At 36.1% G+C, this 16,622-nt stretch overlaps 1 protein-coding gene across 8 annotated transcripts in view; it reads right to left on the minus strand.

Moving 5' to 3' along the window:
- Window positions 1–256: 256 nt before the first annotated feature.
- SH3TC1 (SH3 domain and tetratricopeptide repeats 1) overlaps window positions 257–16,622 on the minus strand; it is a 36,251-nt gene continuing 19,885 nt past the window's right edge. For all 8 annotated transcript variants that reach the window (XM_013179231.3, XM_013179237.3, XM_013179242.3 and 5 more), the window contains 13 exons: window positions 15,336–15,479; window positions 14,454–14,631; window positions 13,564–13,637; window positions 12,513–12,708; window positions 11,477–11,604; window positions 10,516–10,557; window positions 7,373–9,061; window positions 6,491–6,671; window positions 4,867–5,017; window positions 2,633–2,755; window positions 2,192–2,342; window positions 1,085–1,281; window positions 257–864 (listed from right to left, as the gene is read on the minus strand). In XM_013179231.3, coding sequence (XP_013034685.1) covers window positions 634–864; window positions 1,085–1,281; window positions 2,192–2,342; window positions 2,633–2,755; window positions 4,867–5,017; window positions 6,491–6,671; window positions 7,373–9,061; window positions 10,516–10,557; window positions 11,477–11,604; window positions 12,513–12,708; window positions 13,564–13,637; window positions 14,454–14,631; window positions 15,336–15,479 — 3,485 coding nt within the window. In that variant the 3' untranslated portion in view covers window positions 257–633. The remainder of the gene's footprint in view (window positions 865–1,084; window positions 1,282–2,191; window positions 2,343–2,632; window positions 2,756–4,866; window positions 5,018–6,490; window positions 6,672–7,372; window positions 9,062–10,515; window positions 10,558–11,476; window positions 11,605–12,512; window positions 12,709–13,563; window positions 13,638–14,453; window positions 14,632–15,335; window positions 15,480–16,622) is intronic.

Below are 16,622 nucleotides of genomic sequence, written 5' to 3' on the forward strand. Positions count from 1 at the left end.
TTACTGGAGACTTCATTTCTGAGCACCGGTTAGTTTTTACAATATACAACATCAGGATTTCACAGATAATTAGAGGCTCTGAGTTCTGCAGTAGGTTAGTTTGTTGGGAAATGAGGGGTGATTGATTGCTAGGGAACTGGATCAAACTAATTCTCAAATACTGCATCTAACATGGTTGCGCAAATACTTCTTTGGCATCAATTAAGTTAAATAGAGGTAGGTCAAACAAGAACTAGGTCATACAAAGAAAGCCAGCTTGTACGGAGTGCTATTTCTCTACAATGCTTTATTAAATACTTTTCATCACATATATGCATTGATCATTTTCCAATATGCAACTAGGCAAAAAAAGATAGCAAAGAAAACTTTAATATTAAAAAAGAATAAAGGCTGATGGGTTTTGGTTTTAGTTCATAGGCTGATCCTCAAATAACAAGTGCAGGACTGTATCTTAGAAATGATAAAATGCAGTCCACTGTCATGAAAACAGGTAATTTATCTTGGGATGCTGAACTCCTGCTCACAGCACATGCAGTTTGAGACACTGAACTCATTCTGCATGCTCCTGCCAAACCCATGCAATATTTCTTTAACTATTTCTGTAATTGCTAGATTGCATTATTTCAAAGTTGTTTATAAATTCTTATAACACTGATCAGGAGCTAGATTTATTCTTCTAACATTCAGCTCTGTTGCAAACATTCTTGCCTTTTGATAAAAGAAGAGAGACATTTCCCGATCCACAAGGAAGTTGTGGTAGATTATTGCAAGTCTTGTGTAAATCTTCAGTTGAGCTTTTTTATTGCCCAAGTCCATGGCAGCAGCGAGTGCCAAATGATAATAGCCTGCTGCATCAAAGGGATCCTGAAATTAAAAAAAAAGAGGTAGTACCTTCTACAGTACAGCTGTGTAAGAGGACATCCAAGCTCAGTTTGTTAGGTAACAAACCAGAAAAATATAGTTTCAGATCTTCTCCCACCTTATTAGTTACATTCTAAATGCATAACAACAATTTAGTAAAGTGATGTGATGAAACATTACTCAGCATAATGATTTTTCCACAGCATTTTTTAGTATGTCTTACCTTAAGGTCATAGAATATTATGTCTCCTAAGTTCAAGTACACCTTGACATAATACAATGTTTCCTCCTCAAACTCCAGGGGAGAGGAACAGAGGGACAAGGCCTTTAAATAAAAGTGTTCAGCTAGTTCACAGTGACCCAAATGATGATGGATGGCAGCCAGACGATGATAAGCTATTCGTTCATTTAGCTGATTTCCTAATGAGATAATGTACAAATCAGGATAAAATCAAAGAAACAAAAGTGAAATTTTCTCAAACCAGGATATATCGGTAATATTTATTTTTTTTTTTTTAGTTTATTTCTATACAGTATTTTGTTGATCAAAACTATTTTTGTTTTGATACATGGCCAAGAGATACATGGCCAAGCCTGCCCTTTTCCTTAAGAAAATTCCCAGAAAATATCTGATTTTTTTCGCTGTTAGATTTGACTGTCTCTGGGATTTTCTAAAATAACTGCATTCATACCTTTCACGTATCACACACTGTGTGTATTTACAAAGAACAGATTTTTTTTTTTTTGGAAGTTTTCAAAAGGGTAATAGATAATGGGATTACAAACTTCCTTAACCTCCCCAGTGAAAACTTTATATTAGAAATTATATGAAAAAAGATCAGACTGATCAAAATGATCTGTCCGTGCACGTACAGAGGGACAGGAGCATTCTTAATCAGTTGAACAGTTCTCAAAAACAAAGAATATCATTTTGGAATCTAGCCTTATTGTTTTTAATTACTTTTTCCTTGATCTGTTCACCAGCAAGGCTACAAGCAAATCTGAATAGAGTACATGATACTCATAAGCATCTTGGCACAAAAGTATTGATCAGTATTGCAGCTTGGCTATAAGAAAGCACATTAAATTTGGGCTTGGAATCCCACACTTAATTCTGTGCTGTACACTTTCCATATGAATTTAGAGTTTGAAGAGGCAACAGTAACATTATTTTTTCTTGAACAGAGGCAAAAATAGCAAGGAGAGTATTGTTATGAATTCCTGTCAGGAAATCTGACTGAATTTGAAGGACGAAAACATCTTATTTTTAGATTCCTGTCTTAAATTGGAGATATCACTCATATCCAGCTGTAACTGAAATTGGTCTTACCTAAATTTACACTAAGCATAAGAGATGCTTTTGCATATTCCAGACTTTCCTCGTAAACCTTCAGATTCACCAGCAATTCCACCAGTTTATTATATAATCTGAGCTCAGTGTTTTTGTTGCCAATCTCAACAGCAAGTGGAAGAGCCCTGTCCTGAAATGCACAAGAACAAGTTAGGTATTTATGAACCCCAAGTTGTGCGCTGAAAAACTTCTGTTTACATCATGTCAAGCAATTTCTGGTTTTCTTTTGCTCTTTGAATATATCACATCTTAAACAGAGAAGAAGAATTACAACAGGTGAAATCTACTAATAGCATGGCATAAAGTACTCAGTTACAATAGGTTATAATCTTGTTTGCTGAGAGATTCAGGATTTGTAGAAATCTGTGACAAAGGGAGAACATGTAATTATCGATGCTGTAAAAAAAACAACACACAAACCTTGTAGAAAGTCACTGCTTTCTCCTTTTCCCATGAACCATTGAAAAATATGTCTCCAGCAGCTTCAAACAATTCCATTGCTAAATTGGGATCTCCTGTATGGAGAGCAGCATCCTGAGCAACCTGAAAACAAGGAATGGGGTAAAAAAAGAAAAAAATCTTGGTAATTTCTTGATTAAAAAATTATAAATACTATTGATTGAAAAAAATGATCTTGTTAAGGCCCCTCTTCTTATTAGAATATAGGAAGAACTCTACTTCATGAGACCATACTTTGTCTTTTTTTGGTACGCTCTTTTTGAGTGGTAGATGCTGAAAAAGGAATATAGGAACCAGGGCACATACAGAATTATAATTTCCCTTTCTCTGTCAATAATATCCTACTAACTTTTTCAGCACACAGCGGAACAACAAGGGAAAAAAAATGTACTGTTCTCAATAGTTGTAACACTAAATTTAATTGAAATCAAGTTTATCATAGAAATAAATGATTGTGAGTTAGATATAGCTAACAGCACAGATTTAAAAGCCTATGAATTCTGTAACTAAATGCAGCTCTACCATCCTGGCTGCTCTGAACTAAATGTATGCCACATTAGCAAAAAAGGCTTAATGAGAGGAAGCATACACCCGCCCCAAAGAAAGTAAGTGATATCAGGATACTCAGTTACTGATAGGATAAGTAGTAATGGGAAAGGGGACTTGCACACAAAGCAGGATGTATCTTGTTTTGTTTTTCAAGTTGCATCAAACTAATACAAGTGCAACTCCCAACTTTGGCTCAAAGGCAGTGCTCCTTTTCAGAATGTTTTGGCTTTAGGCACCTAAGAACTATTGTTTTACGTTTTTGGAAGTTGTACTTTACATGCAAGTTGAGTTGTGATAATTTGCACAAATTACTGGCCCTGTGGTCTGCCTTCTAGTGGGCAGATTCCTCTTTTAAGATTTTCCTTAAGCAGAGGTACTCAGTTCTAAATATCAGATTCCATATGTACATATTTTGGAATGTACGTGCATGTCCCTGACCCACCCTTCCTCTTGAAGAGGAGTGTAACAGAGAAAGCCATCCCACACGTTGATTTAGGTTTTGCACCACCAGGTGAATGACTGACTTGGAGGCTATAAGATAAAACCGTTTAGTAAAAGAAAAAGAAATAACACGTCTATAGCACAGTTCCTTCCCATAAATGCATTTATTCGGTCTTACTGGCGTGCATTCAAAAAGCTAACAGAAAAATTAATTAAGTTAGCCAACAATGTGTCTCAGCACATTTGAAACATGAATTTGTTCCTTATGGTTTCCTGCGTCTTTGTGTATTTTTTTTTTCAAAACATCTTAACAGTAGGTGTCACGTTATTTTATTTCATGATCCTATTTTGGTACCACTCATACACCAACCAAGACTCAGATCTTGCTATGTGAAATGCTGTATATATACTGTGCTACAAGGCAGCACTCTCCCTTACGATGGGGAGAAGGATTTTTAAACCCTTTAACAAAAGCAAGAAATTAATTTCCTAAATACCTAAGTGATTGGCTAGAAGCTGTACAGATCATTACAAGACTCAGGTCTATGCTGCAGTGCAGCTCCAAAAAAGACTCCAGACAATCCAGCTGCAACAGTCAAGGCCTGGATCCCAGCTTCAGGTCATCTTTCAGTCTGCTAGCACAGCAACAGAAGCAGCAGCAGATCCTGCTCAGCTGCGGGGGGTCCAAGCTGGCAAACCACCAGCTCGAGTGCTGCAAAGGCAGCAGCAGCTCCAGCTGGCCCTGTGCCATGCTGTGCACAGCCATGGAAGGAATGCTTTAGATGCTCTGGAAATGCTTGCTGAAGAAGCTGCTCTGTTTTCCTGAGGATCTGGCCTACAAGCCAGCACACTATGCTAATCATGTTATCCACCAGCACATAGCACACATACATGATTCAATTGCTGTGGTGCTGCACAGCTGTTCAGACAATGAGGTAATAGGATGAAGAGATGCACAGAACACAAAATTTGCAACAAAGCAGGCAGTAAAGGTCACTGCCCAAGATCTTTCCAGAGTCTAGAAACAGGTTAAAATGGAACACCACATGAAGATGCTCAGACTTTCAGCTGTTAAGCTTACTACATGAATGGTGTTACTATGTGTTCAAAACATCAGTTAGCAAAATCTCTGGGATTGTTATATTTGTTTACCATGCCACCTGCTCCATGCCGATGACATGTGTATGCTTGTGCTGACAACATACCTGAATATAAAGATCCACAAGCTCATTCTGCCTCAGAACGTAATATATCTTTCCTGCCCGTAGCCAAGCGTATGCTTCTTTCTCTTTTTTCTGGAGATCTATAAATATTCCAAGGCTTCTTTTGGTATATTCCAGAGCTGATCTGTAAGCCCTGAAATGGGGGAAAACTCCTTATCACGGAATGGCTCTTCAGAATGGGGAATGTTTTTCATCATAATTAGAGAAGTGTTATATTAATGTAAAAGACTGTTGGTTCAAATCTGTTTTCTGTTAGATTGTTATCACATTATGTTATTTCAGAGTGATTTATTTAGTTTTATTTAGATTTTTTTTTTTTACCCTACCTCACACTAGTGACAGGTAGAAAAAAATCTTTCCTCATCTTCATCTCTTCTATTATTTACTCTTTTTCCTACAAGCCTCAGAAAGAAATAATGTTTGTAATTTTCTCTTTCTAAATATCATCTAGGGCTTTGACTTATGCACAGTTCAGACTAATCCACCCTTGTACAAAATTTGGGAGTGAGATAGGGGGGAGAATATAAATTATGAGGTCACTGGGCAGCACTGATTGCTGCTTACAGTGCTTGATACCAGCCACAGAAGCCCAGCCACAGAAGCCCCAGATTTCTTTATTAAATCCTTCTCTATCTATCTTATGGTAAATTCCCATCACCATGACCAGATGCACTTTCCTCCAAGCACAAGGCACAAACACATTAAAATATACCATGAAGTACATGGTTGCTTTTACAGCAAATGGAAGCAGTTAAAGCAGAATAAATTAGATGGCATATTAGAAAAATTAGACGCTTGAGCTTCAGCTACTTTAAGCTAAAATAAGCATCTACTCTCTCCCCACAATCAAGCATAATTTTTTCCTATACTGAGGTATGCCTAAAGATATCTGAATCTAAAGTGACTCCAAGTGAGATACAGTAAGAAAAGAATTCAGACAAAGCAGACACAATCTTAAAAAAACAATCTTTGTTGTTGTTGTGAGAACCCCTTAAGTTTCTCAAGCACCTGTTAATCACTATAGAGCTGTGCAGTCTATTTTTTCTTTAATGATAAGCCAAAAAATGGTATTCCGAGAACAAGAACAGGGTAGAAATTTCTGGAGACTGACACTGTGCAGTTATGCACATAGGTTTTCTGTTTATATAAATTTTGAAAAACATTTCCTCAAAGGGAAACACTTAGACAGAGACAATTTGATATCTTACTTGGAATATCCCGTTCAGTTTCCAATGGAAAAATTGTCATGGAAAATTTATCATCGCAAACTAGTCACCTACCAGCAATAATCCTAGTGATGTCACAGTGAAGTGTTGCATAGCATATAATTTTTTCAAGCATTTACTTACATTTTAAAAATATTTTGGCTCTTGAAGTGGTGCTAATCCCTGTTGAACATCTTGTCTCCCTTGGGAGATGATAGTTACTTAAAAAAGCAAAATCAGAAGTCTTCACTAGCTCTGGACCCCCTTCAATTATAATAAAGTGTGTTGGCAAAGCAGAGAGAAAAAATCAGTCACACTCAACTGCTGCAAAAATTGAGATCCTTTAGCATGGCAGAAAAGTTAAAATCAGGATAAAAGCAAAGTCATTCAGCATGTCTTACCTTTCTGTTCCTAAAGACAAGTAGAGCTGACTAATGGTTTCCAAAATTTGTCCCTCCAGAACTTTATTGGACATCTTTCTAGCTAAAGATAGTTGATATTCATTGTAGATGACACACTGAGCCTCATTGGGAACAACTGTACTGTAGAACTGACACAGCAGTTTAATTGCTTGAAGCTGACCTAGGGGAATAGATATGAAATACTGCCATGAATTTCTATTTTAAAATGAAAGTTAAATTATTTTTAAATTCCTACTGTTTCATAAGCTCAGAAGTCAGTGAATAACAATATAGAAGTCATGACAAGAAGATTCCACCACCAGCTTCTTCACCCTCAACAAAATTAACCAAGGCTAGAGGTTACTTAAAACTTGATTTCTAGGATAAAGTGATAAAACAGTCACCTTACCCGCATAAACTGCCTAAATCAGCAAACACAAATATAGCATGGTTCTTCTAAATACAACTATTTTATGCAAAAGTAATCCAGAGTATCCATTGTTTTCATATATTTATATTTGAGTCTTTTCCTGTTTGTACAGCCAATGATATCGTAGCTATTATAAATATTATTGAACATCGATATTATAAATAGTATTGACCAAAGAAGTCTCTAGACTTTATAGTAATTTATTTAGTTGTTTCTTAATGTTTACATTTTCTCCATCATTTCTGACAAGCCTGAAAAGTACCAGAAAAACAAATAAGTATTTATTTTCTCCACCATTACAGAATGGAGCAGACTTTCATCACAGCTGTCATGTAACTGAACATAAAATGTTAAGGAAAAAACATTATGTATGGTATAAACCATTATATATAACAAACATTCCCAAAGAGGGTATGTTTCATAACTTCAAGAGACAAAAAAAAACAACTTACTTTCCAGATGACTTGTCTCCATTGCAACTAAAAATGCCCATTCATAATAAAACCTTCCTTTTTCTCTTTGAGTTCCACTAATGTAGTAACATCCCAGTTGAAGGAGGACTTGGATAAACTCTTGGCCACAGTCCATGCTTGAAAGTTTGGAGAATAGCTTCACTGCCTTGATATAATAATGTTCTGCCAGCTTATTGGCTTCTGCATGCAGGCAGAGCGCCCCAAAATTAGCCAGGGCTATAGCTTGGTTATGGGTCATATTTGCCTCTTCAGAAAGACGTAGAGCTTTGTAGCAGCTTTCAGCAGCTTCCTTTGTGTTGTTTGTTCTTTTCAAAGCAATAGCAAGCATATTATAAGCAACACCTAGTTGTCGAGGATTGCTCCATGAGGAGTCTACAACAGCATTTAAAATGGTTACTGCCACATCGTATTGCCTGTAAAGAATGTATAACCAAGCAAGTGAAACCAAATAGTTAATAGTCTCCTCTGGCTTCGCAGATGTATCAGAGTCCAGCGCTTTCATCATGTAAACAATGGCTTTTCCATACCGTTTGTGGTGGCTGTACAGTTTTGCTAAGCTGAGATAGATGGTGCTGCATAGTCCTTGTTGCTCACTTGTAAATGCAGAAGACAGAGCTTGTATCAGGTAAGGTGCAATTTGGGATGGAAGTATTTGTTTGAGTTTTCTCAAGCCATAGAGCTTCGGAGCATTTTTGATGACTAAATCAATCCTTTTCAAGGAATCCATTAAAGTACTTGAGCTCTGGGAAGAGGAGACTTTTATGCAACTTAACACAATGTGTGGCAAACACTTCTCATTGTAGGACTCTGCTAGTTTGAAATAACAGTTTTTGGATAAGTTGTTTTGTAAACCCAAATTATTAAGCAACAATTGCAGCCTTTCTAAGAAGGGCAGTGCCTCTTCATGCTGTTTGCGTGCAGTGTAGTGTTTTACCAGTAGAAAGCACGCCCTTGCCTCCGCATGTTTGTTCTGGCTCAAAATTGTCCTCTTCAGAGCATACTTCAGAATATCTGACTCTAGGTCAGCACTGCAAATGTAGTTGGGAATTCCCATGAGAAGAGATGTAGCCTTGTCAAAAATATGAGCACATTTTTCTTTGTTCTTCTGTGTCAAGTAGATGGCTGCTAGATTTGTGTAAAGGGCAATTACAAAGTATAAATCACTAAACCCTCCACTTACTGCCCCCAACGCTTCCTCAAAATAAACCCGAGCTTGGGAAAACTTCACCTTTTTAAAACTTAGCCTGCCTAATAGAAAGCATAGCCTTGCTAGTGCCCAGGACATACCTGCTTTCTTTGCTAACTCCCTTGCTATGCTAAAAAAGCTAACCAGTTCGTCTTCTTCTGAAAAGCCATAAAACATGCTATTAATAAACGGATAAGAGAAATCATACAGGTTTTTGAAATCTCTCTCATACTCTTCCCTATTTAAGAAGAGTAGCAATGACTCAAAGACATCAGATGCTTGACCATCGTCTTGATAGATGTAGAAGCAAGGTCCTGCAGGTGGAGGAAGGATTTCCTGATTTGGAGACTTGGCAGAATCCTTTCCTTCAGTAGCTGGCCCTCCTGCCCGTGTGACCTCCAAATTCTTGAAGTTCTTTAAGAATTCTTCTATCCTGCCATTCTTGCTAGTGGATACCATGTTAGAGTGTGAACATGGAATTTCTGCAATTCAAAAATAATTCACAGATCAAAGTTTCATGGGTGCATGTACACAATGATCTTTCAGACCAACAGAAACATTTATCAGTAGAGGATGTTGTTAGAAAACACTATATAAACATAATGCTTTCTCAACAATATGTTTAGGAGACAATCCAAAGGTGGGGAGAAGAGAACAAGATGGGTCAGGGAGGAACAAACATGGGAAATGGAGGAATGGGGATAAAAGGACTTGCCACACCTAAGCACACTGCTGATTATTACAATTATCTCACCTGTTCCTGATCACCAAAGTCTGTTCCATCCTATTTAACTAACACAAACTTTTTTTGTGTTTGACTCAAAGTACACTTCGAGTGTATATTAAAGCAAGAGCAAGCACTACCAGAGAATTACAATTCAGACACCTGGTAAACTGGAGACCACCAGAATCTGGAAAAAAACAGGGTCTATAGTGGAGGCTGAATAAAGGGCCCAAGGTCTGGGCATGAATATGGGATAGATTTAAGGTTTGAATAAGGGTAAGCCTAAATTCTGCTAGAAAACTAAGGCAGGTTAGCCAGGGAGGGTGAGATGGAGCTCTGTGTGTTGTTAAAGTCTGAAGTGGGCGCCTGTGAAAGTACTGTACTCTTGCCCACGTTATTTCCACGTGGACAGTCATGCCTGTGTAATAGATGTAATAAGATTCCGTTGTCAGATACCAAGCCTGCTTCTCTGCTGGTGCAGATCATCTTTCCTAGAATCACAAAGTTTGTGGTTATCATTGTGGTCACTGATCTAAATTCTTCTAGAACTATCACTACTGAATATATTATAAACACAAACAAGACAAACATGCTATCATTTTTCAGTTCTCCCACTGTTATCAGGTTACATTCATAGTCAGTGTAAAGCTTACAGCTGAGTATCAACAGGAGTTTATTGACCTTGCAAATTTGAAGAGCTCAGTTTCCTTAGAACTCCATTTATGAAAGTGTTCAGCAGAATCATAAACATAAAAATTGATATTTAGAAAAATGTTAGTACAATGGAAGTAATGGTAGTAACAGCTTAGTAGCTAAATTCCAGTGGGAAATAATTCTGCATTCTCGAAGTGTCTCCTCTAGGGAATATATTTATGGGATGTTTTCTAACAGACTGAAGATATACTAGAATTCAAACTGGGCACTTGCCAGGTGTTCCATAAAAAGTACTTTGCCTTCTTAAACAAAATGTGTGGTCACATCAGTAAAAATAAGTCATGTACTTTGCAGTAGGATAGCAATGTCTGAGAAAGGCATCTGATACTTGTGAAAGCTACAACATCTTACAGCCAAACCTAGTGATAAGGTAGAGAAGCAATGAGAGAAGAAAGAATGTGAAAAGACATCAGAAAGACAAAAGCAAAAAGATTAGAAGCTACATTAGTTTTAATAAATAAAAATATTTTAATAAATAAAAATTTGCATATTTATTACCACATTCATGAGTTTTCTGAAATTCCTGTTCTTCTAACTGGTCTGTAAGAAAGAAAAAAAGCCATGTTAGCTTACCTCGTATCTTACTTCTTTTTCATCTCTAAGTATTCTAAAATATAACTTTTTTTTTCCGGTTCCATATGGTGGAAAAATTGGATGTTCCCTGTAAGTTTAGAAAAGATTAATTTCCTAAGTCTGACCCAAAGATCTAGATTGAAATGTCTAACATAACACATCTGTAGAACATTTAAGAATTACTTTCGTATGTAGAAGATATTTCTCGGGATATGCCAGTTGCCATGCTGATTATTTTCACTGTCTTGCACAGCCTGTGGTGGGATAAGAAATTGCTGCTCCTGGTCAGTTTAGCAAGACAGTTAATTATATTGACTACCTTAGACCAAGTCTCTACAGAGGAAACCCCGATTGTCGCAATTACTTTATGTGAAGCATAAGCACTTCGACAGATAACAGCTGTAGAGATGATGTAGCTAAAAGTAAATTATTTCTTTGTATGAATAGATTTTTCTATGCCTTTGATAGTTAAATGAAACACGAGGACGTGTGTGTTTACACTACCCATCAATAATTATTATGCCACATTTTCTAACAAAAATGCAAAGCAGATATTTAGCTGAACACAGCCTTTTCTAATGCAGCACTCTGTCATTTGAAGGCTTAAAGATCTGTTCAGCTCAACAGCAGTATTTGAAAGTCCTGCTGCTCAATTCACTCAAAAATGGACAAAAGAGGATTTCTAAATGCTCTGCTGGGAAAAGTTTTGCATCAGCAGGAAAATAAATCTAAATGACGTATCTACAATCAAACTGAACACCAATATATTTCAAAGGAGCTACAAAGTCTGGAATCTCATTAAAATAGAAAAAAAGTCACTTACAACAAGGATATAGGAACAATACATGTATCCTGGGCAGCAAAAAGGAGTAAAACACGTACTTACCTATTCTATACACAGAACAAACATCTGTGATAGAAGTTTGCTTCAACAAATGTATCACTTCTTCTAATTGTTTTTCCTTTGAAAAACAAGACAGCTCTTCTGCTTTAAGAAAATCCAGGTCTTGTGCTCTAACAAAGAAAGAAGCAACTTAGAAGGTGTCTCAAAGCAGATTTGGCTTGAGGAGCTTAATGAAGTTTGAATGCCTCACTAAAATTTGAACTTGTTAAGAGAAACCAATACAGGCTTCCCATTACAGGTCCTGTTGTGTTCAAAATTAATATCAGTCATCATATTTACAAACATATATAGAAACTAATGATACCTAATGATGCTTGCAAGCTAACAGTTTCTGCCATATCAGAGTAAGTTTTGTCTCTATATCACGGTATAGCATTTTATGAGAGAATTTATTAAAAGCACAAATATTTAAGGACATTATGAAATTGATTTTCTAATAAGCTCAAGGTTACATATCAAACTGCAAGCAACATCTAAGAACTCCTAATTTCAGCATGCAAGCAATCCAGACATAATAAGAGCAGCCTATTTGTCCCAATGCATTCTGAAATGCACATTTTTACAGGTTTCTTTTTGCATTATGAACAATTATTCATAAGTGAACCTCATATGAAGCAAATTAAGGCCTATGGTGATGGTACTAGCAAAATCAGAAGTTGGATACTTTAACATAGATCTTGACACCAGTAAAAATGGAATCTTCTGAAACAGTAAAAATTCTTGGATTATGTGATCCAAAGAATAGACACTGAACCAGACATACACAACTACAACAATCCCTTTTCCCAGTAAGAAACTCAGGTACAATGTGACAACACTTCCCAATATCTAAGCTAATTTCATATTCCCATTTCTTTGTGTTTGTTCTGACTGATACACACTATGGCAATTTTTATCAACAGGACACACAAAACCAAACCAAAAAACTGCAAACTTAAGTTTAACATTCAGTATTTTAAAGCTCAAGAGACTCTTCCTAAGCCTCTTTTGGTTTCCAAGCTAAATACGTAACACTTACTTATTTCCAGGTAAGTCCAGTTTAACATAATTCGTCTTTACAAAACCTATTTGGCCAGTAAGCAGATGTCTTCCAACAAACCATTCCATGCATTCAACGAGGTAACCAAGGATCTCAATTTTGTCTCCTTCCTGGAAACCAATCTCTTCAGGCACAGTACTTTCATAATTCATCACAGCTAGACAGGATCCCGTTGCTGTGTAATAGAGATAAATATTATTTGCAGATACAGTAGTTTAACAATACACTTACTATAATAGCAACTCAGCAGAGAAATGTATTTAGTGAAAGACATTCCTGGAACCCGAGTTGTATAATCAATGCAGCAAGATTTAAAGCATCTGTATGGAACCAGTTTGGTTTGAGCAATTAAAATTGTGAATAACAGCATAAAAATCTATACTAGTAATTTCCCAGCCATTAGAAAGCAAAATCTAAAATCTTTTCAAAAATCTGAAACAGTGACAAAAAGGAATTGCTCTTAGTCCCTACTTTGTCTTTTGTGCTGCCAGGCCACAGCACAAGCATTTGAACCAATTTATAAAATCTTTAAGTAAATATGCAGTTATATACCATTCCATACAGTATTGAAACTGACTTATATGGTAGAAAATAAGCCATGTTTACTCTCTAACCTGAGCCCGACTGTATGTGTTATTTTTCTGTCAGTATTAGCTAAATCAGTACGTGTGAAAGATCCACAAAAATTACAGTGGTGTGTATTCCTATTTAAAGTTTATCATCAAATCTACAGAGGCATCAAATTAATTACTTTGTATCTACTTAACACAACATATAGGAGACAAAAAAAGGAGACATAAGCCTAAGAGTTTAATTCAAATTAGATATGTCGAGCCACTTATTTTGTAAAACCCCTTTGTCATAGACAGAGATTTATGCTCTCACTAATTTTATAGCAATGCAATTTTAAAAGCTGTTTTCCCATCCTAATACAATGAAAAGAAATATTGAACCCTTCAGAGTCTGTCCTAGTGAAATCATAGAATACATTTTTTTTTTTACATGTTGACATTTGAATGGAATTTCTTACCAACTTGCCTGATGGATTTACATTCAGTTTTGTATGTAACATCAATAGGATCAGAATACACTTTAAGAAACCATCTTTAAGTAGAAAAAGAAATTGTAGTTAGTGCACGAAACACCTTATTAAATCTTGTAACAGTAACAGTTATATTTTAAATGCATTTAAAATCAAAAAGATGTACTCCTCCCAAATATCTTTCAATTTCAACACTGACTAAACTTCAGATACAGCTATATTTTGAGCAATGTTAGCACTGAAAGAAATATTACCTCAGTTCCTCATGCAACCTAGCAGAAAAAGCCTAGCTACTTCTCCCTGCCCAAGATCCACAGAAAAAATTACTGCTTTTGAACTACTGAGAACACCAAGAATGACTGATTTTTTGATTATTCATAAAATAGGGAGTAGATTAAGCCCACTGATAAAATTTTGGCTTTCTAGCAATTACGAGATTGGATATGAACTTGAAAGAAACTGCAATATAACTGCAGATGGCTTCTGCTAATAACATTGAGTAAAAACACTGCTGTCTTGTCCTCATCCATATTTCCAAGCATCCCACCTGTTACCATCCACACTTCCAAGCATCCTGAAAAATGAGAATTGTCAATTTAAATTATTTTAGAAATACTAATAGCTTATATTTCAGACTCAGAAAAAAAAGGCAATATCTAACTTACAAGATGGTAAACCATCTTCATTAAAAGCTGCACTGCAGGCATTGGAATTAATTTCAATTACTTGATATGGAAGGAAATAGAGCATTTGTTCCCATTGTTGATAGAAGATGGATGTTCCATAAGAAACCGCCATTTAGATGGACCTTTCTCTAAGCAGATACATACGCATGAAACAGATGCATATAAAAGAGGTAGTTAGGGTCAGGTACCTACTGATGAAAAGGGATCAGTGGCTCCAGAGAAACGTTAGACAGCACGGTCATGTCACCATCCACAGATCCATCTGTTACATCTTCAGTAAAAGCTGCAGTCTCAAAATAAGTGTTTGTTTCGCAGTCTGTAGCCGTTATCTTTGTTACCAGATTGTCAGGATGTAAAACAAAAAATGCCCCTAAAAAGAATGCAGTGTAGCAGATGCCATTTTATATAATGTTTTAATGCCGTACAAGCTTTAAAATTCTCTTCAAGAGCATCTGTAGCATTCAATTAAAGATGGATAATTTGAGATTTCACAATTATTTTCTCTCTCATTATTTATCAGATTTTCATACATTTCTGCCTAGTTTCTATTTCAGTAAAATGAAATGTTCTGTGAAGTGTAGAACCCTCTTCTGCATTATTTTGCAGCAGATTACCTGGATACGTGTGTCTATATTCCCTGCAGAACACAAGAAAAATTCCTATTGCATTGGTCAATGAGCTATCTAGCCCAGCATTCTGTCTCTGACAGTGGCAGCAGATGTTACCGTTTAAGAGAAGCACATAAACCTGGCAACTATTTGTAATCCCTTTTACATCTCCAGGATCTGCAGTAATATTAACCAAGTTGGAATGCACATCCCTATCTAATCCTTTTGGTATCCATTCATGGACCAGTTGCACTTGAATTTATCTAATCCCCCTTTGATTCTACTGAACTCTTTCTGAGCTGCTCCTTTCTCTTCTCTTTTTCATACACTTGGATTTAATAGATTTAAATTTCCACTTAACTAAGTATTTGAGTATATCTTAAGATTTACTTTCAGGATTTTAAAAAAGAGCTAAAAAGAAAGGCACTTCTCTAAATTTAACCTTAGCGCATACAGTCTTCCTTACCTTCTTGTACTAGCAGACTTCTGTACATCAACTTCAATGATTTTTCATTTACACAGACTTCAATGCCTGTTTCTTCATCCTCTTGAGAACAGAGCCAGAAGGACTGATCTAGGAATAAATTCTCCATGCAATGATTTATAAAACCTAGGAGAAAAAAAAAAAAGGAATTTGTTTTCTTTGCAGTGTTACTGTATTTTAAAGAAAATAACTTTCAAAAAGTCAAACTGGGGTATGCATTCTGACAGCTCCATTATTGCTTAACCCATAGTGTATAACCCTATTGTTACAAGGCAAAATTACATCCATTGAGTCACGTGCATTACAGCTACTTTTGGTGCTTAGTTATCACAAGCTACACCTAAAAGGCGCAGAAGTTCTTTGTCTGTTCTCATTGCTGAAAAAGCAGATCATGTCCTCACATTACAAGGGTTCCACATGGTTTAGCTGTATTTCAAAGGTTTTCACTAGCAAGCTTTGAATAACAGCTGCTTAGCATCCCATAATAACAGGTGACTAGAAATAATCTCTTCATAAATTTCTGTTGCCTGAATCAGCTATGTCGATTTAAGTAGATACTGTGCCTGGGAATCAAATTCCTGAAATTTCTTTGAGACAGAAATAATACTGCATATCAGAGTTAAGTAAGCCACGAGACAGTGCTTGATCTTGGAAATTGGGACTCCTTACATAAGGATTTACAGCTTTCAAAGCTATATCATGGTTACAGGAACATCTGAGTTGATGTAGTATGGTAGTAGTGTATAGTATGGTGTAGTATGGTAGTATGTTATAGATGGTAGATTATTACTTCAGGGACCAAGATTAGAACATTAGTTGATCCTTTGAGTATACAGTTACAGTGGAGAGGAAGGGGTGGACAGAGCAGTGATCAAGGTGCTACTCTGCAGTTTGGAAGATGCTAATTGATTTCCTTTCAGCCAGTCTCACATAAGAAACTTCATCTTTTTGTGCTTTCTCTGTGAATTTGGATAAGAAAGGTATTTTTTCTATTTCACTAAGGAATGTCTTAAAATACAAAATGACAAATAAATAAAAAAATTAAAAAAAATTCATTAGATTAAATTTGTCTGATGGAAACAGACAAAGAAGTAGTGCACACAAGGTTCTCTATACACAAAAGAAAAATATAATCAAGTGAACAAAATTAAAAGACAAAATCTGATTCAAACTCTATTCTTCAGAAAAGACCCGTGAAGTTATAGGTTATTAAAAATGGAACTCAAATCAACAGCACCATACTGCTACAAAACATATGCTCAGATTTAG

This window comes from Anser cygnoides, chromosome 4, assembly GCF_040182565.1.
Source record: "Anser cygnoides isolate HZ-2024a breed goose chromosome 4, Taihu_goose_T2T_genome, whole genome shotgun sequence".
NCBI lineage: Eukaryota > Metazoa > Chordata > Aves > Anseriformes > Anatidae > Anser > Anser cygnoides.